The following is a 19596-nucleotide window of genomic DNA, read 5'->3' as shown; positions in this document are numbered from 1 at the left end:
ACCACTGTATATACACAGTGTAACGTGTTTTGCCGTGATTTTCAGATAGGAACAAGGGCAGTTCAAATACAGCCTACAATGCTGTTATAGTAAAAGAAACGTAAGAGGTGTGTGACTTTTTTCTTCTTAGAAGCAATGTTTAATGTATATTTAATTTGTGCATTTAAGGTTCCGATAGTGAAGAGGATGACGATACCAAACTAACAATAAAAAGGAGTTTGGAAGAAACAAAGAAACAAGAAGGTCTGTTTTAATTTTTACTTCTTTATTTTCAAGAGTGCTATTATTTGCAGGAGATTCAGAAGCTAAACTTAAAGTCATTTTTACATCAAGTGACCTCTTAAGAATACTCTCAAAAATATCCTGAGGAATCACGAGTAGTTAAGAATACTGTGAGTTAAAAGGAAAAAGTAACTTCCTGTCTTGGAAAGTATGCCAGCAGACTCAACATTTATTTTTATTGGTTCACCACTGGGTGTTGTGCTGTTAAAGACGTGACTGAGCTCACTTGATACCAGTTCAGTATTAACTCTGACTGGGAATAGAACTGTTGTAGTTCAAAATTGGATATCGTATCTAAAGAAAGCGCTGTTGTCTCCTGAAAGAGAGCTGTAGATGAATGCACAGGTTTGAATCAGCAGTATGGGTATCTCCTCACACCGTATCTTTCCTTATTGAAAGTATTTTCATCCTTTTGCTGTTGTGCTGAATGCTGGTGCTTGTGCATTGTGGCCACTTAGTTCTGATAACAGATTACAGTGCACTTTGAAAGTAACGTATTGCTTAAGAGGATTGACTCTCACTTTCCACTTGATAGAAATAAAAACAACTTTAATAATAGTAAAAATAAATACATCATACAAATGCAATGATAAAAATAACCGAATCTTCCCAGGATGTATTCAATTACACATTTACAAACTGTTAATCAAAGTTATTAAAAAATAGAGCATATTCATCTATAGTCCCGAAAGTCTGCCATGTTCGGGTGCCCCCAGCATTGGATATTCCCAGTAGTGGGTGGTGTTTGGTACATACGAGTTGTCCCTGTTCTTCTGTCTCTGTACAGAAGACATCTGAGCTTCTGAGCCAGCCTGGCTTCAGCGGTGTGCATGGCTGTAGAATTGAGTAAGATGGAATGAGGAGGCAAAATCAACCCCAGAAATGGATAAAAAGGAAAAAGAGCTTAGGAACTGCTGAGAGGAGAAAGCTGAAGTGTTGGGGGCAGAAAAAGTTGCTTCAGCAGCTCCAGAGAACACAGGACAATCCAGGTGTCACTGTGGAATAAACTGTATGACGTCAGTAACAGAGTCATAGTTTCAATCATACTCTTTTTAACTGAACAATCTTAGTGATTTAATGACAACTTATTTTAATGAGAGCAGTTGCCTGTAGGTGGGGCTTTGTTTCCACGACCGTCTGCTGTTTTTGTTTCAGAAACTAACCTCATTCTCAGTAGTGTCAGACGTTGCAAGAAAGTCCAGCTGGATGAATATGGGTTTACTGACACGAGAGAGCATTTATTGATACCATTTCTTTTTCAAACCGAGGTCTTGCAAAAAACTGTAAATATGAACTTCAAGTACAGCAAGTGCATAGCTATAATGAAAATCTTTAAAATGTTATGTTTGTGTGTGTAGGCCAGTGGTATCCTGGGGTGCATTAAAAAGAGCACAGCCAGCAGGTCAAGGGAGGTGATCCTCCCCCTCTACTCTGTCCTGGTCAGGCCACTTTTAGAATACTGTGTCCAGTTCTGGGCTCCTCAGATCAAAAAAGACAGGGATCTCCTGGAAGGTCTCCAGCGGAGGACCACAAAGATGATAAAGAGCCCAGAGCACCTCTGTATGAGGAAAGGCTGAGTGACCTGGGTCTGTTCAGCCTGCGGAAAAGAAGACTGAGAGGAGATCTGATAAATGTTTATAAATATCTGAAGGGAGGTGGGAAGCAAATAGACCAGGCCAGGCTCTTCTCAGTGGTGTGTAGTGATGGGACAAGGAGCAATGACCTAAAACCTGAACAGAGGAGGTTCTGTACTAACATGTGGAAGAACTTCTTTATGGTAAGGGTGATGGAGCACTGGAACAGGTTGCCCAGAGAGGTGGTAGAGACTCTTTCTATGGAGATACTCAAGACCTGTCTGGATGCCTACCTGTGCAACCTGTTTTAGGGTACCTGCTTTAGCAGGGGGGTTGGACTAGTGATCTCTCGAGATCCCGTCCAGCCCCTGCAATTCTGTGATTCTGTGATATATGTAGTTATTCATTTTCCTTTGTCATAGGAAATAAACCAGTCATCTTTTTGTTCTAGAACATGCCTGTGTCCCCCAAAAGGAGAAGATGAGTTGTTTAAGAATGATAGCGTTATCTGAAAGCTTCTTTAATTTTTCTAGCAATGTCAGTGTTATTTACCACGTTTATCTTTAGGATATGTAATTCACTACCACCAAACAGTTAGTGCCTAACACAACCTAAAGGTAAGGCCGAAACAGGGCTTCTATTTAGAGAATTATGAAGGGTGTTATGAGAGGTTGTTAATAAATGAGATGAGTCCCATGCAGGCTTGTTCCCACCATCAAAAATATTACAGCCCTGAACTGGACTATTCTTATAGTTAATGGCTTTATCTCTACTTATGTCCTCCTAGTAGGAGTTACAGCAGTAGTGGCAAATTACAATTTAGATATCAAAGTATCTGTTGATAAGGAGCTGGAGTGAAAACACTGAAACCTCTCTGCTAGTCTTGTGTGTCTGTCTTTTTTATTTTAATATTTTACTGGTGCATACATATGGGTGCTAATCTTGATATGTGACCAATAAGTACACTGTTGCATTACAGTCTCAAACTAATCACCATGCTGCCCCTAGCTGATGTAGTAGAAGTTTCTTTTGTAGAGGCTGTTTCTTTATGCTGCCTCTCAAACACGCCAGAAGATGTAAGAAGGGAAATAACTCTCATTTGGATTTTGTGCCCTCTTTTTTCAGTCTGCTGACATTGCCCACAGAAGTAATCTGCTGCTTTATGTAGTAACAGTAATGCAGTTGTGTTTGAGTACCATCAAATTTCAACCATCGTTTGAAATTATCATCTTTTTTTGTATTCATACAGAGGATGATGCAGAATTAGAAGAAGCTATCAAGAGAAGCCTTGAGGAAATGTAAATGAAAATACTTCTGTATGCTAATACTGTGTCATCAAAGCTGCTCACAAAAATGGAAGCTTGTTCATCTATTTACAAAGGCCTAGAAATACTGCTTCAAAAACATGTCTGTATCTTGAATTGTTAGATCTATAATCTCATGTTCTCTGTCATGCTGATGGGCAGCTGGAGTTTATGGATATCTGCTGCAGTATATTCTGTATGATAAAAATATATTTTTAAGCCTTTACACGTTCTGTTTCTAATGGATGATGGCGAAGTCTCACTGGTCTAGCTGTATAAATTGTTGCCCAGTCAGTGGGCTGATGTTACGATGTGTTTGGTTCTTTTTTGTTCTGTTTTAATTATTTTAATAATTGGTTCTTATATTTAATTTTTCTGTCACAAAATGTGATTGTCTTTATTTACTTTTTCATGTGGTCTTTGCAACAGATAAAAATAGTAAACTTCAATTGTCTCGGACTGACTTGCTTAGCTAATCTTGTTATAAAGAGAAGCTTAGTTCTTGGATGTATAAATTGAACATACAGTCTCAACTCTTGTATGCGGATGGTCTCGTCTTACAGACCACAGTTTTTTCTATATGCTGTCTGTTATAAATGGCAGAATCAGGACCACGAACTGCACAGATAGTTTCTGTTACCTTTATTTTTATAAATGTGTCTATTTTTTCAGTAGTAGCATGGAAGTGTTGGCTTGAAGTCTGCCAGGTTTGGTACCTCTCTCTGATCTAAGGAAGGAACAAATTAGAAAGTGAACAAAAGCTAAGTAAACTTTCCAGTTCCAGTTTGAAATAGACATGAACGAATTTCAGATGTATAATTCCTATATACTGGTCATCTTTATTGGTCCTTTCTGTTCATGAAGACGTGGCCTGGGATAAAGAAATTGTGGTCATTGTTTTTGTACTGTCCTTATTTTTAAGTGAATAATTATTTTCATGTTTAAAACGAAGCTGTATATGGCACCTTTCTCATTTTCCTCTTTTAAAATACTAACGCAAGCTGTCCAGCTTTACCAGCTTATTCTACTTTATAATGGTTGTTGTTAATCGGTAAGAAACGTTGATGTACCAAAATGCCAGCTTTTCTTTTTATCCCTTACCTTGTGAGTTTGCTTGCAACTGTTGTAAATCTAAATATTTATTATGCAAAGGAATACTTACTTTTGGAGAGTAAGAGAAGAGGAAAGCTAGATTTTACTTGCCATCAGTTCCAAAGAATTAGAATAACTACTGTATGTCATCATGATTAGAAAAGCTGGTACACTGAGACTGATTTTCCTGATGTATTTGCTATCTCTCAAGCAACTCATCAGATTCTTCACTAGTTTTATCTCTAAACTCATTGGCAATCATACAACCTGAAGAAACAGTTGAATCTCCAGAAAACAGATAGAACACTTTCAGTGGATTGGCTCTGAAAATGCTACAGAGTAAACAGAATCTCATGATGTTTTTCCATTGCGTCAGCTGCTTGCTTTCCCACTGTAAATTTTGGATTAATAGTTCAGTTTGGAGTGTGCAGTGCCATACTGCTGCTGAGCAAGCACTGTTCTACGAGACGCTGAGTTGCCTTCAGCTAATGACTCAAGCTAAATCAATTTCAGAATTTTTCACACTGAGTTCTAATATAAAGTGGAATGAGAAAAGCTTTCCTTAGTCCAAGTAAGAGGTTTTGGGAAGGTTTCTTCAGCACAGACACTCTGGTTGCAATTCTTTTCTCATTAAGAAATGTTTCATCTTGAGAAAGTTCTTTGCTTGACAGGAAATGTCTAAAACCTGGCTAGATAGTCTTCTCTAGAGTCTGCTGCGTTAGATCTTGAACATAAACTTTATTCCTCATATTTCTTTCTGTCATAAAATTTAAGGTTGATTTTACCTAATGAGCCTTGACTTAATAAATTGCATTAAAAAAAGTTGTGTGCATATAGATTCTCTACCCTTGGAGCTGTAATTATTGAAGTTAGACCTGACGTACCGGCCTCCTCATCTGCCTACTGAAACGAGTAGCAAATCCCGACCTCTACTTCTGTGGCTCTAATAAACCGGCTAGGCTTCTAGTCTACGTTCTTCTTACAGTAGAAGTAGTCTACAGAATTATCTGTGTCTTGAAATCTGTCCTTATTATCCTTTGAGACTCATACTCTGAAATTTTTCTTCGCAAGGTTTTCTGCCGCTACAGGCCTCTGATAACTTCTGTTTCCAGAAGAACAGAGAAAATGAGGATTCTTAAAACCCTGCATGTACAGACGTGTGACTTGTTAGTCACCAGCTTCTCATGGTACTGCACCTTGTTCTTCAGCTGAAATAAGTGTCTTGTAAACATTTGTGTTTCAGAATTTAATGTTTCTGACTGGGAAGTCTTGTTCAACTGGCTAAATTCTGAGGTTTGCCCTGGGTATTCTGTGAGATCTGCCTGCATTTACGAGCACAAGCTGTATGATACAAGAAGCTTGCCCAGCATCCCTTTGTTCTTGCTCTTTTTAAGAGAATTTGGTTCTGTGCTGATGTTTAAGTCCACTCTTTGTTACTGAAAAGTAATCATGTGATGCTTTTTTACTTTCATCTATAATGAGGGGAAAAACTCATCTCTAGCTGGCAGCCACCAGCAGCCCATTTTAATGCTCTTAATTTCTGCTTAGTGCATGCCTTAAGTACAACAAAGCCCATACCATAGCCAGTCAGGGTTGGTACAAGGTTTTCATGTTGGTGGTGCTTTACCGCCCTATTCTTTCAGCTGAAAGAATACCTCTATTTTGTTCATATTCAGAGACAAGTTCAGATACCAGATAAATTGGTGCAGCTGTAACACGCTGTTGCCTTTAACTTCATGCCTGCCTGGTTGCTTCTGTAGAGCTTAATAATAAATACAAGAATACAAAGGGATGAGATTAGCTTACTATAAGCTACTTGCTTTGTATAGGTAGTAGTGGTATGTCTTTGGGTGATGACTTGATTTTCTTTGCTCTTCGAGATGTACAGAAATGACCTCTGCTGTTCCTATAGCACTCACAGAATGCGAAGCTTTACCAAATCTTTACCAAATATGGTGAAGTTTTAAAGAGGTATGAAGTTACGCTGCCGTCTTTCTTAAAAGGAAGTGTTCTATCATCTGCTTACGCTGTCCTAGCGGTGTTTACAGTGACTGCTGTAAATTGGGAGGAGGTGAGGATGGATGACGAATTGTTTCAAAATTAATTTAGAGGAATTGGCTGGCATTAACGCTAAGATGCATTCTGGCAATTCTTTCCAGCTAAGCAGCTTCAATGAAGTCTTCATCTGCATGTTTCTTCAACATTTCTAACCTTCCCCAGCTTTCCTCTAGAAATGCTAATTCACAAATTTTCTGGGTCAAATAATATTGTCCAAGATATTATAAAAGTGGGGATAAGTAAGTCAGAATTTAAGGTAAGTGACAAGATAAAACAAGTGTGCATTCAGATGGCAAAGCTATGCATGCACAGAAAGTTAGATTTGAAGTCCTCTTTCTAAACCTGTGGAAGTGTATTTTCTCTGACTGCAGTATCGGATTTTCTGGGAGTTCCTCAGTTTGTGTTTTGCTCAGAGCTCTGTTGAAAACATGCCTCGCACCCGTGGCTGCACTGAATTCACTGGCTCTTTGAGCTGTGTTCCTCTCCGTGAGAACAAAATACTGCCTGCCCTGAAATGGTCACAGCAGCCCAGAGATGGATGCTGAGATAGAGGACCTCGCTCAGGACTTCTGACAAGCTTGGGACCGCAGGGCTTGCCTGCACAGTGAAATGACTGTGCATATAGGCAAACACAAGCTAGCTTTAATTAGCATTGGTAGCAATAACAGGAGGCACGGTAGCAGGTTCAGCAGGTGTTAAGTGAGGGGCCAGCCTCCTGTAACAAGGCAGCACATATTTTGATTGAAGACGTACCCTAAAAGCTCATGTTGGCCCATTTTTTTCTCCTGTTTCCTGTGCTCTAAGCTAACTTTGGCTGGCTGGCCAAGGCTGTGGCTGCACCCCTATGGTATGTATGGGAACTGTTGTGTTTCCATAACACCCGTGTATAAAGAAGCTTCTTCAGATGAAGGTCCTGCATCTGAAGGGAGGAAAAGGATCTGTCGTGGCATTTCCATGGGTGTGGACTTTCTCTTTGATCTTCTTCCATGACAGCTCATATGTACGTGTTCAGGTATGTGACAAGGTATGTATCAGGTCTGGAATAAGGCAGTGTTGGAATGGGATGCTGCTGCTTTTGGTGTGGATCATTACACTGCCTCTGAACTTCTATAGATCAAGTGTCTGAGGCCCAGGAAACCTGCTCTTTCAGCTGCCTTGACAGATCTTGTTTGTGTGAATGAAAACCCTCTACATACTGCTTTGTTTTGTCAGTGACATATACTTTTCACAGTGCTGTAGTTTAAATAAGAGAGCTGCTACTTCACTATGAGATGCACACCTTCTCCTTGCAGACCTCTACCCAGCGCCTGTGGGTCTGGGCTGTGCAAGCCAGTCAGAAACATCTGTGGATTAGACAGGGACAGAGGGACATAAGCATGAAGCAGCCCTGACCTGGCCACCACCTTCACCACAGACAACGAGGAGCATTAAACCTGTGCTTGGCTTCAGGTGTGTGAGGGGCCCTCTTCCTCCTATGGTCTGGCCCTGCAGGGTCTAATTGCTGCCTTCTGTGTTGCCACACTTCTTGCCACAATTCAGCTGTGGGCCACCTCCCTTACCTCACAGACTGACCCCTGCCTTCCTCCCAGCCACCTACAGTTTTGGAAGTGGTGACAACTGCCCCTTTCTATATCTCACCAAGAAACAGAGCACCCGAGGAGAAAAGGGGACATCTACTCCTCTCTGGGGCAGGAAAAACAGTTTCCACAGCCTGCAAGTTTCCACGTGGGACTCCAGGCTGCACAGACAGTCATCATGAGTTTTGTCAGGAAGACCATTTTTGCTTTTATTATGTATTTTGGTTCCACTGTGCTGTTGTCACTCCCAGGGTAAAAAAAAGTACATTTTGCCATCAGAGGATAGGTCACGTGGGGTGCATTTGTACACAGCTAAGAAGCCTTCTGTGCCTGGATTTTGTTACAGCTCCTACCTGCAAGGAAAAAGTGCTCATTACCATGCAGCTGCCAGTTACTTGATTTTTTACTTTTTAAATACAGCCTGACTGATACGTAATGAATTGGCATAGAAACAATAGCAGGATCCTAGGAAAAAATGACTGCAAATTGTGTCATGGCTACAAAGGCTTTCTGTGTTTTGTGTTTGGGGTGGGAAGTGGTATTAATCTCTTCTACGCAGACTGTTGTCAGATGGCTGGAGCAGTTCACGTGAGGTTGTTCACACAAGCTTGCAGGCAACAAGCCTCACTTATCCATCTATGTAAAACAAAGAAACTCAGGCAATTAATTTAACGAGAGGGCTATGGAGATGATAGCACTCTGAATGGACAAGCCTGAGAAAACAGCTATTTGGATTCACGGCAGGACAGGCGCACAAAGCAGTATCTCTGCGCAACTCAATCCCTCTCAGCTGGGTGCCAAAAATTGGGCTGCTGGAGCCATGCAGTATTTGCCCAAACCTGGAGTTAGGGATAAGCAAATTCCTTTTTAAACAGTCACAGCAATGGCAAGCAAAGCCTGGGTATGCCTTAGAATCATAGAATCACAGAATCGCTAAGGTTGGAAAAGACCCACAGGATCATCCAGTCCAACCATTCACCCTTCACCAATGGTTCCCGCTAAACCATGTCCCTCAACACAACATCCAAACACTCTTTGAACACCACCAGGGTCGGTGACTCCACCACCTTCCTGGGCAGCCCATTCCAGTGCCTGACCACCCTTTCAGAGAAGTAGTATTTCCTAATGTCCAGCCTGAACCTTCCCTGGTGCAGCTTGAAGCCATTCCCTCTAGTCCTATCACTAGTCACACGAGAGAAGAGGCTGACCCCCAGCTCACTACAACTTCCCTTCAGGTAGTTATAGAGAGCCTTGAATTGCTGGAACTTGAGGAGCAAGGGGTTTCTGTGGGAGCTGGTTCCTGAGCTCCTCTAATGGAAGGTACTGTTCCACATGGAGAAGTGATAACGTTATCTCCCACCAACAACATTACTGACTGTGGTTCCACTGTGTTCCCTACCATTAAATGTACATATTGTTCTGTTGGTTATTGAGGGAGAACAGAAACAATTCCCAACATAAGCCTTTTTGTATTGTCTTAGACTGCAGTGGTTAGAACTGCCTCTTGAAGTGAGTCAGGGTCTCCTACAGTTAGCACCGGGGTGCTGTTCATGGGATCATCTGAAGAACTGTGGTTTTGAGAATGCCAGTTCTGGCTCCGCTTACAGTCCAATTTCCCTGACCTCCAAATTTTCTGCAGTCCTTGTACTGACAGCACAAGACAGACACGAAGCTGTGGGAGCAGGTCCAGAGGAGGCCATAAAGATCATCAGAGGGCTGGAGCACATCTCCAGTAAGGAAAGGCTGAGGGAGCTGTGTGTGTTCAATCGGGAGAAGGGTCTGGAAAACCTCAGTGCTGCCTTTCAATATTTAAGGGGAGATTATAAACAGGAGAGAGACTGAGTTTTTCATGGTCCAGTAGTGATAGGACAAGGGCAAATGATTTAAAACTAAAAGAGAGGAGGTTTAGGTTAGATATTAGGAAGAAATTCTTTACTTGGAGGGGGGGTGAGGCAGTGGCACAGCTGCCCAGAGAGCTGTGGGTGCCCCATCCCTGGAGGTGCTCAGGGCCAGGCTGGGTGGGCCCTGGGCAGCTGAGCCGGTGAGGGGCTGCCCTGCCCACAGCATGGGGGTGGCATTGGGTGGACTTTGAGGTCCCTTCCAACCCAAGCCCGTGCATGATTCTATAATGACCATCGTCTTAAGTGTAGACACTAAAAGCCCTCCTTCCGTTTCCTTAGCTCGAGTTTCAGCGAAAGAGCAAAAACGACGCCGGTGCCGATACGGCGCTGCTGTCAGGAGGGCTGCGGGGCGCTGAGGCCATCCAGCGCGGAATCGTGCGCGGGACGCGCTGTGGAAACTCGGCGCCCTGCCGCGGGGGGCTGGCGTGGCGACCCCGGGCGTCAGCGCGGGCGGGACGCGGGGCGGCCTTTCTCCGGGACGCGGGGCCGTGCCGCGGTGCCCGGCGGGCCGCGCCGCGAGGCGGGGCGCGGAGGCGGGGTGCCGCGGGGGCAGGCGGCGGGCGGGCTCCTTCTTTGGCCATGAGCGGGACGCCGGCATTCGGCCGCCGCCGCCGCCTGCGGGACGCGGGGAGGGAGCGGCCGCCGCCGCCGGCAGCGGGCGAGTGCTATGGCCCAGGCTAAGATCAGCGCCAAGGCGAGCGAGGGCGCGCCGCCGCAGCAGCAGCAGCAGCAGCCGTCCGCCGGGCAGCTCCGAGGCCGCTTCTACCGTTCCACCTCCATGGCGGACCGCTCCAGCCGCCTGCTCGAGAACCTGGACCAGCTGGAGCTCAGGTGGGGCCGGGGCGGCGGAGGGTCGCGGGTCCCAGGGCTGGGACGGGAGGGAGGGGACGGCCGGGCCCGGCGGGGGCGCCTCGCTGCCGGGAGGGGCCGCCCGCTGCCGAGGGGCGTGCGCACGGGTGCGTGGAAAGAGGCGTTTTTCTGAGAGAAACCGATTTTCCCGGCCCGATGGGTTTAACGCCGGGCCGCGGCTCTGTGGGAAGGTGCTGGAAGCTCGGAGGTAAAGGAGTGCCGTAACGCTCGTGCCCTCCGTGCCTCTCTCAGGCCGGGCACCGAGCGCGGCGAGGTTCCGCGCTTCCAAACCCTCCGTGTGCTCGCCGTGCTGCCCGCACTGACGTCTGCCTCTCTGAAACCTTCAGCGGTGGTACAAACAGCACTGCACTCTGTGCTATGGTTGTATTCTTTAATAGCTTCAGATGCAATCCGTGTTTCACCACCGTTAGGTTGAGGTGGGCACCGCGGATCACCCAGCGGTATTACCGTCCCACACAGCCCGCGTTGCAGCCCGCATTGATCGGCTCTCACAGCCACCCGGGATGCTTCCAGGTCTTTCTGTAATTACAGAGCCCAACGAGAGCTGGGTTTTTCCCTTTCTGCCTGCATCGCTTTGCATTATTCAGGAGGCAGCTCCACGGAGCAGCCTGGTGTTATCCTTTCACTGATTAAATCTCCTCGGAGCTCTTCCCAGGCTTCTCTGGATTTGACTAAACAAAGTCAGTGCCTGCAAACAGGTCTCACTGCTCGCATCCAGATGGAGTGCGGTAGTGTGTAATTACAAAATGCTGTGCTCGATAAGCAGGAGGGTATGCAAAAGTGGGTTATAAATGTGCTGAGCAACTCTGACACAAAGCAGACAGTTTGATTAGCCAGAAATGAAGGCCAAAATGAAACCCTCCCGCTTGCCGTGGGCCTTTCAGAGAGGTGTATTTCTAAGTGTGGAATGATGGCAGAATAGAAGCAAAGAGCTCTGATTAAAGTCAGCCAGGTTTTGATTTTTCTGTGTGTAAGTTGTGAAGGTGCCTCACTTTAAAGCCATCTGAATGTCAGGAGGAAGATTGCCCGGGCTGCTTCCTCCTCCAGATGGTGTGACTGAGCTGCAGCCCCGCGGGATGTGACTTGTGAATGCCACCAGTGAGGACTGCCATAGCACACCGTGGGGTTGTTCAGGGGCTTCACTTGGCTATGAGATGGCCTAAGGCTGGCTGGGCCTCAGCAGCACACATCCCTTTGGGAAGAGCTGTTCTGAGCTGCTCTCCCCTCCTTACCAACCCAACGGCCAAGCTGGGCTGCCTTGGGCTGGTACCCACCAGCACACTGCCATAGGGGTGCATGGCTCCCTGGGGCCTTGCAGTTATTGGATGCCAGTTATTTGAGGCACCTTCGGGAGCTGCTGCTGGGTGGTGCCCAGGTTTGGACCCCCGCTGCAGCAGAGGGGCACTGCAGGCATTGGCAGAGGCTCAGGACGTGCTGCTGCCCCAACTTACTGTGCAGTGCCAAGGGATCTCGCAGGGGTTGGAAGCGGCTCTCTGTTTATGAGTCACTGTGTTCCAATGGCAGCGTTAAAGGGACGTGTAGTTCCATGTCTAACGATGCACAGGCACAAACACAGACTCCTGCTTTTGTTTTCTTTCTTTCCCTTTATAACTCCTTGTACCTTTTGTCCTCTTCTCTGCCGGATTAGCCCTTTCCCCACTGCTCATTTCCACAAACTGCCCAGCAGGAGCAGCTGAGGACAGCGAGCTGAAGGGTCCCACTTGGCCTTGGCACTTTGGCTGAGCTGTGTTTCAGGAAAAAAGCTGAGGCCTCGTGGAGTGTTCCTAATTCCTTTTGGAAATGCACCTCCACCTCCAGCAGGCGAGCTGCAGTGTGCTATTTCTGCAAGCCCGTGGTTAATGCGTTATTGCAGCTGTCCCAGGAAAGCGGATATCACGTTTCTGCTCGCGGAACAAAGCACGGGTTGGCCCACCTGTTCCTCTGGGGAATGCTCTGCTCATGTCCATGGCATGCAGGGAAGAACGGCATGGCACATCTCATCGCTCTCAGACGAAGGGAAGTCAGAAGCGAAGAATGGTTCTTTTAGTCTCAGACAATCCACGGAATATTGAACTCATGCTCAGAGCAACAGACACACTCCAGTAAGAGTATGATTGGATATTTTCACCCAGCAGAAAGAAGCTGCGCTCACCACAGTAAGGCACGGGCCTGACAGCCTGAACAGGGTCTGCCTTAGGCACCTTGGCCTTCCTTCACTGCCAGGAGAGCAAGCTGGGGAGGGGCAGTGCAGGAGCCCACAGAAATGGCCACTGGCCTGACTGGGTGTGTAATCCTGTCTGTCAATCCGATACCCCCTTGTGACCTTTCTGGGCCCCCTTCTCTGTGGGCAGAGGCTATATATTGCCAGTTCAGATTGTATTGACGTATAGTGATTTATTTTGTTTCTTTCTCTCTCTCTCTCTTTTTTTTTTTTTTTTTTAAGAAAGTCATTCACTGAAATACCTAGTGGTATGAACTCAAACCATCACCTTGACAAAGCCTGCCCAGCATCTCCCCAGCATGTATCCATACCTGTTTCCCTGCCTGCGTGGGCCAGTACAGAGCTGTTTCCTTCCTCCCACGCCATGGGTTCCTGAAGCAGTCCGGCCCTGCTTGGGCTCCAGCTCCCCATAGCTACAGCCGTGCCTTTCTCAGCCCTTTTCTCCTGTCCTCTGAGTGCATTTCTCAGACTCATGACTGAACTCCAGAAGCCAGGCCTGCATGTTTCTGAGTGAATGCTCGCAGGTTCTCATGTCCTGCCCCTCTGGTGCTGCTGGCTGGTTATAAAGGGAGCATATAAACAGGAGGGGAGTCAACTCTTCGAAAGAATAGATAACAGCAGGACAAGAGGAAATGGTTTTAAGTTGAAGGAGGAAAGATTTAGGTTGGATGTCAGGGGAAAGTTCTTTACTATGAGAGTGGTAAGGTGCTGGAAGAGGTTGTGGATGCGCCGTTCCTGGAGGTGTTTAAGGCCAGGTTGGATGGGGCCCTGGTCAGCCTGGTCTAGTATTTAAATGTGGAGTTTGGTGGCCCTGCCTGTGGTGGAGGGAGTCGGAGACTCATGATCCTTGAGGTCCCTTCCAACCTGGGCCATTCTGTGATTTCCTCAGCAGTGGTCCTGGGAGCCAGGTGGAGGTCAGAGTGCTGGGCCCTGCAGGTCTGTCAAAGCTGAGGTTGTTTTGTAGGGTTCTGTAGGCCCGGCGTGCTGCTAGCAATTGGTCAAACTGGGCATTTTTGGACATGGGAGAGGGGAAGCTGTGAGATGCTGCTCTCCTGTCCCTTCCTCTGGGATGTGCTCAGTTCCAGAGCAGGTGTTTGTGGGGCTGCTATTCGTGGACGCAAACACACTAAAACATGAAAATCCCAGGGGCACTCTGCAAAGTGGTTAGAATGATTTCCAGGAAGTCATTGCTGCAAATAAATCAGTTGTCAAGATTTGGTTATAAACGTACGTCAATCAAAGGTGTGATTGGTAATTTTTTTTTGTACACAATCACTGTCTCTGACAATCTGGCTTTGTAGGCCATGGACTGGTAGCTTGATGTTGGAAGCAGCAGTATTTTAGGCACTCTCTTTGGAAATAGCCCCGGTCACACCGTGTGCTGCTGGGCTGCTCTCACACTGCTCATAGGGCCCAGCAGAGCTGGTAGGAGCCGCAGGTCAGCCCAGTCACTGAGGGCAGACCTTTGCTTTTTTAACTCAGGGCAGTGCCAGACCTGAGTTGGTGTAAAAATGCTGTTAAAAGTGGAATTCTGCACTTTTAATTCTGAGTTTTCTGGGGACCAGAATGGACTTTGCAGATTGTGACAGTGCTGTTTTTTTAAAAGGCACGGTGAGGCACGTATGAAAATACTGCTAGACTTCCTAAATTATAAAGCGCTGACATCTGAAGTATGAAGTGACTCCACCTGCCTTATTACTCTTACTAACCCATCCAAAATAACAATTAAGAATATTTGCTCTTGGCAAGAATTTGCATTGCATTAACTTTTCCCATTCCTCCTCACATTAACATGAAAGGGAGGGCCTGAAGCGTGTGCTTTCACTGGGTAACTCAGCCTAAAGGTTTCGTAAAACAGAGCCATTCCTTGAGCTCAGCGTGTGTGAGGTGTGAGCGTTGGAGGCTGTGAGTTCCTGGCCCCACCTGCCTCCTCCCTCTTCCCAGTACCACCTTTCCCACGACCCCTGCTGCCTGCCAGCCTGTGGGGAAGGAGCACTGACTCGTCCAGTCCCACAGAAGAAGAAGCCATCGATGACGGATGCCATGCTGTGGCCGTACCCAGCTGTGGTGCCGAGAGGGGTATGGCTCACTGGTGCCCAGCAATTGAGTTAGCAGCACTGGGAGGAAAGAGAAGTGCTTGTCAAGCAAATGGCCAGTGAAGAGCACTCTAAAGCAGGAATGAACTGGAGAGAGTTAGCAGTGCTTTGGTTTGCATCCGCTTTCTGGCCAGACCTAACGAATGTGTAAGGCTGGGTGCATTCCCTGGCTGTTTGCAGTATCGAAGTCTCCCAGCTGTGTTGAAAGCACCCCAAGCCGTTGGCCAGGCTCGTATGATGCTTTGTTTGGACCGGGGGTCTCTCCAAGTGCCCAGCCTTGTCCTGCAGGCACAGTCAGGAAGGTGCCTACCCTGGCCCTGCTCTCCTAGGCAGCTGTTCCACTTGTGCTGCTCCAGGTGACATCGCTCTGAGCAAAAGCCCTCTCCTAAAAGCCGTGGCAGGGAACAAGCCATGGGTTATGGATGGGGACCCAAGTTTCTCGTGTGGTATTGTCACATGCTGCAGACCAGACTGCTGCACTGTGCATCATGAAGAGTGGCAATGCTGCAGCACGCAGCTGGGCAGCTCTCTGGCTGAACAGCTCATGGCACAGTGGTGCCTTGTGCCCATCCCCTTGGCAGCACTGTGCCACGTGTCAGTTTCAGCACAGTGAGTCGTGCAGGGGAAGGGTCTGATTTCAGGATGGCTCAACTGCATGCTTTCCTGCAAGCCCAGAAATAGGAGCTGACCAGAACGGAGCTTCATCCTCTGTGAGTCACAGAGCCTCCTGCCAGTTTGCTGCATCTCTCATGGAGAGAAACAAACCACAGTGACGTGAAGGCAGGCGCTCGGCAGGACTGCCCCATAAAGGCAACAAAACACGCTCACCTTCCTGTCTTTCCCGTTCTTCTCACTCTACAAAGGAGCCATAGGCTTCCAAAGGCACGCTTGGGTTTGACAGCCCGTGGGGCCAGGAGGTGGGTGGTAGTGCTCCTGCCCTGGAAGCGCTGTGGGAGCGGAGCCCAGGATGCAGCTGCCAGCCTGCACCTTCAGGGGCTGTGGGGCCTCACTCTCAGCTGAGAGCTGATGGCAATCTGCAGTTTGGTGTGGGGCCACGATGCAGGGATGGATGTAGCTGGGCTGAGTACTCGGGCTGGCTGTGCAGTAGGATGCAGTGGCGCTATTGGTAAAACAAATGATTTAAGATTGTAATTGCTGGCTGTTTTCTATTTATTGGCTCATTTGTTCACCTTTTAAATGATGTTGCGTCTTCAAAAATGAAGTTCTTATATAGGAGGAGGTCATGGAGTCAGAGAGCCTGGACCACAGGTATTTGTGAGCTCACTGCACCTGCACTGGGGTTCTTTTGTTGATTATTTTTTTAATTGAAAGCTCTTGGCAGTTGTACGGGGGAAGAATTGTCTTATTATTGAAAAATTTTGTTTGGTTTAACTATGCCCAGGGTAGAGGCTTTCCGTGACGCAGCATCTGCCATGGAACAAGAAAAAGAAACCCTGCTAGAAATGATCCACAACATACAGAACAGCCAGGACATGAGGCACATCAGTGAAGGTGAGACACTGCTTTGCCATCCCCTGCTGACTGCCCTAAAGGCAGAACAGTAAGGGGAGCTGCTCCAGTGCTAACGGCACCGTGCTGGAGCTGGCAGAGGATACCGAAGGGCCTTCCCTCACTCTGCGGTCCCCTTTTGCTTTTTGTTAATGGCCTCTAACTGCATCTGGTAGGCAAAATAACTCTTCTGTCTGTGGCCTTTCATGGTGCTGTATATTTATACTCTTCCTCACAGTGGCATTGAGGGTCCGTCCTTCACGTGCCTGCGTTCGTAATGATTACTGCTTCCTGATATGATGCTTTACTTTAATGTGACAAAGCAAGCACCGTATCAGCAGTGGAAAAGCATTGCTTATACCTTTCGTAAAGCTTACGACCTAATTTCAGATCAAAAGACACCAGCCTCTGTGACACGGGTGGCACTCAGGCAGATAGATTGAAAAGCTCTGGCCCCTGGAAATCTCACTGATTGTCGCTTCTTAAAAAGGACAACAACAAACATCCACATTGGAAAATGGTAGCACTTTGCTTGTCTTGGTGATGTAATTGGCACTGGAAGGTGTTAGCCAATAACGTAGGATACCTTCTGCTTTCACTTTAGGTGAGAGAGAAGAACTTAACCTGACCGCCAACCGCCTGATGGGCCGAACCCTCACTGTGGAGGTTTCTGTCGAAACCATCCGGAACGCCCAGCAGCAGGAATCCCTCCTGCACGCCACCAGGATGATCGATGAAATCGTCAACAAGCTCCTGGATGATTTGGAAGACGCCAAAATCCGCTTAATGTCACTTTATGGTGCGTGCACGTCTGACGTGCCGGCAGGACCCATCGATCAGAAATTTCAGTCCGTTGTCATTGGATGTGCTATTGAGGATCAGAAGAAGATCAAGAGAAGGCTAGAGACTCTGCTCCGAAACCTGGAGAATTCTGAGAAGTCCATCACGTTGCTGGAGCATCAGAAATCCTCTATGCGGCAGTCTTGCAACACCAAACAGGATTAAACTGCCTCGTGGCTACTTCTGGCAAACCACAGAGTGATCAAGTCTCCATAAAAGCACACGGAAGCTAAGGAAAAATCCCTGTTTACGAGTACACGCATATACACACATACACATGCGCCACGGTGTCTTGGATTGCAAGGTGCAGGCATTCTATGGGTTTCGGTAGCATTGGCGTTTTATTTCAGCAATAAGGAACGCTATCATCATTTCTTCTGTAGAGTTGATACTGCTCTGTTGCAAGTTGTAGCGTGCTTCTGCTGAACTGTCAGAATCAATCAGAATCTTGCCTGTCCTTCATTCTCCTCCTTTTTTAAACAACCACCCTTGTTTTGTCATATACTGAGATACCACCTTTTCTCTGCTCTATACATAGTGTGTGAAATAGACTTCTGGGGAAAAAAAAAAGACAAATCTTGGCAATAAACAACAACAACAACAAATCAATAAACTGTATATTGTATTTTCATAAACAACACAATGTCTTACTCATTACCGCACTGTTATCGTACTTAGAAGAGAATGACAGCTCCTATGTGTCCGAGGAGGCTCATAGTCCCCGCTGAGCAGTCTGTCGTTCTGCCATTAGTTCACTGAAGGGCAGCATTCCGCTGGTGCTGCAGGGGGGCTGCACTGCTCAGCCCTGACCTGATCTCCAGTTGAAGCTCAGCTGTTGGCACTGTGGGAGGGAAGAGCAGTGCAGGCAGCTGCAGCAGCCTGGGTGTGAGGAAACCTGCACATCTGAAGCAGCATTCACGCAGTGCCCATCCAAGCTGGGAGCTCACCTCAGGTCCCTCTGCACATGTCGGACCCATACCCTGTGCTTTGGGAGCTTCCGGCACTGCAAGGGCATTGCTGCTGCCGCTCATGGGCAGAAGTGGCATTGAGGTGGGGACCTCCAAAGCCACCATGTCTTCAGCTATGAGACTGTGCCTACTTCCCAAGAATAATGATAACAATATACATGAAAGATTCTCAGAAATTGCAGCATGGAATACTTACATTGAAAATAGCATAGTGATTCTTAGAATATTTATTTCTTCAATTTTTATTTATTTTTTATGGCCATTATAGGGTATTCAGGACACGCAGGGTTTTTTTCCTCCTCTCCTACTGAAACCCTCTTTCCCGCATCAATCACTACAAGTGTTTTTATAGCACTCGCTCACTGGTAAAACTGCCCTGCAAAGCCAAGCAACTCAAAACAAAGCAACTCAAGGACAAAAATGAAGTCATCATCACAGTCTGCAGCTCAGTGGCTGAGGTGATAGTGTAGACTCAACTTACTTTGGCTTAAGATACTCGTTATTTTTTTTAATTATTTCTGATTTGCCTTCCACTTTCCCAAATGCTGTGTCATCTGTGCCACACGAGGTCAGGAACACACGCACTATTGCTGTCCTTGGTGCTATAAGCAGACATGCCACATCCATTAAAGATCCCACAGTATGGAACAATCCAGCTTTAAAACCGGCAGTGCTGTCTGAAGTGTCTCTCATGCCCTCACACAGCTGTAAGCCATGGCAAAAAACACCTGCTGTGCATTCTGCTCATTTCGTACTGGCTCTCCAACATCCATCCCTGTTAAAGTAACTTAAAGCAGCCAAACGTAGATGGCAACACAAGTGATAGAAACCAAGAAAAAAAACGTATTGAAGTTGTTATTTTTTAAGGGCTATCTGTTGTCAAAATCAAAACAGTAGATGAGGCTCAGCAGGCCTAAGACAACTGGGACAAAGAAGGCGTAGGAAAGGCAGCAAAGTTGCCCGTTCTTTCCTGAGCACTCAAGGCTGTGCTCCACCTTCCAGCATACGTCAGTCCTGCAAACAAGACTGAAAGCACCCGGCTGTTCCTGGTGGTTACCTCAGGCCTGGCAGTAGAAGCTATCTGGCTTCCAAAACTGAGCACAGTGCTGTTGCACAGCACACAAAAGCCCCACCTCAACAGTGTGACAGCTTCAGTCTTCATGAGGCCTTCACCTAACAGCACATGAGCACTCACCTCTGACCTCAAAACGCTCAGCACAAATAGGTGAGTTTTCTCACATGAAAAGTTTCTGCTTCCCTAAAACATTGCTAAATAATTCCTCTTGGGATGTTAAGCAAGTAAG

At 46.8% G+C, this 19596-nt stretch overlaps 2 protein-coding genes across 7 annotated transcripts in view; both read left to right on the top strand.

The window, feature by feature from the left end:
• Positions 1-4074, top strand: part of ZNF451 (zinc finger protein 451) — a 41185-nt gene extending 37111 nt beyond the window's left edge. For all 5 annotated transcript variants that reach the window (XM_015284859.4, XM_040698423.2, XM_015284858.4 and 2 more), the window contains 2 exons: positions 169-243; positions 3106-4074. In XM_015284859.4, coding sequence (XP_015140345.2) covers positions 169-243; positions 3106-3158 — 128 coding nt within the window. In that variant the 3' untranslated portion in view covers positions 3159-4074. The remainder of the gene's footprint in view (positions 1-168; positions 244-3105) is intronic.
• A 3153-nt stretch (positions 4075-7227) lies between these two features.
• On the top strand, positions 7228-17962 carry BAG2 (BCL2 associated athanogene 2). 2 transcript variants are annotated; one of them, XM_046939285.1, is made up of 3 exons: positions 7228-7334; positions 16378-16487; positions 17089-17962. In XM_046939285.1, the coding sequence occupies exons 1-3, from the start codon at positions 7297-7299 to the stop codon at positions 17487-17489; spliced, it is 549 nt and encodes a 182-aa protein (XP_046795241.1). In that variant the 5' UTR covers positions 7228-7296; the 3' UTR covers positions 17490-17962. The 2 variants fall into 2 exon arrangements, with proteins under 2 accessions (XP_046795241.1, XP_419897.5); XM_419897.8 differs by lacking the exon at positions 7228-7334 and adding an exon at positions 10396-10619.
• Positions 17963-19596: the final 1634 nt, after the last annotated feature.

This window comes from Gallus gallus, chromosome 3 (genome assembly GCF_016699485.2).
Source record: "Gallus gallus isolate bGalGal1 chromosome 3, bGalGal1.mat.broiler.GRCg7b, whole genome shotgun sequence".
NCBI lineage: Eukaryota > Metazoa > Chordata > Aves > Galliformes > Phasianidae > Gallus > Gallus gallus.
This window is presented reverse-complemented; position numbering and strand designations above follow the sequence as displayed.

Excerpts from the sequence above, each read along its gene's own strand:
- BAG2 (XM_419897.8), top strand. The coding sequence starts at position 10,456 with ATGGCCCAGGCTAAGATCAGCGCCAAGGCGAGCGAGGGCGCGCCGCCG. Across the intron at positions 10,620-16,377 it reads CTGGACCAGCTGGAGCTCAG|GGTAGAGGCTTTCCGTGACG; the intron begins GTGGGGCCGGGG and ends AACTATGCCCAG. Across the intron at positions 16,488-17,088 it reads CATGAGGCACATCAGTGAAG|GTGAGAGAGAAGAACTTAAC; the intron begins GTGAGACACTGC and ends CTTTCACTTTAG.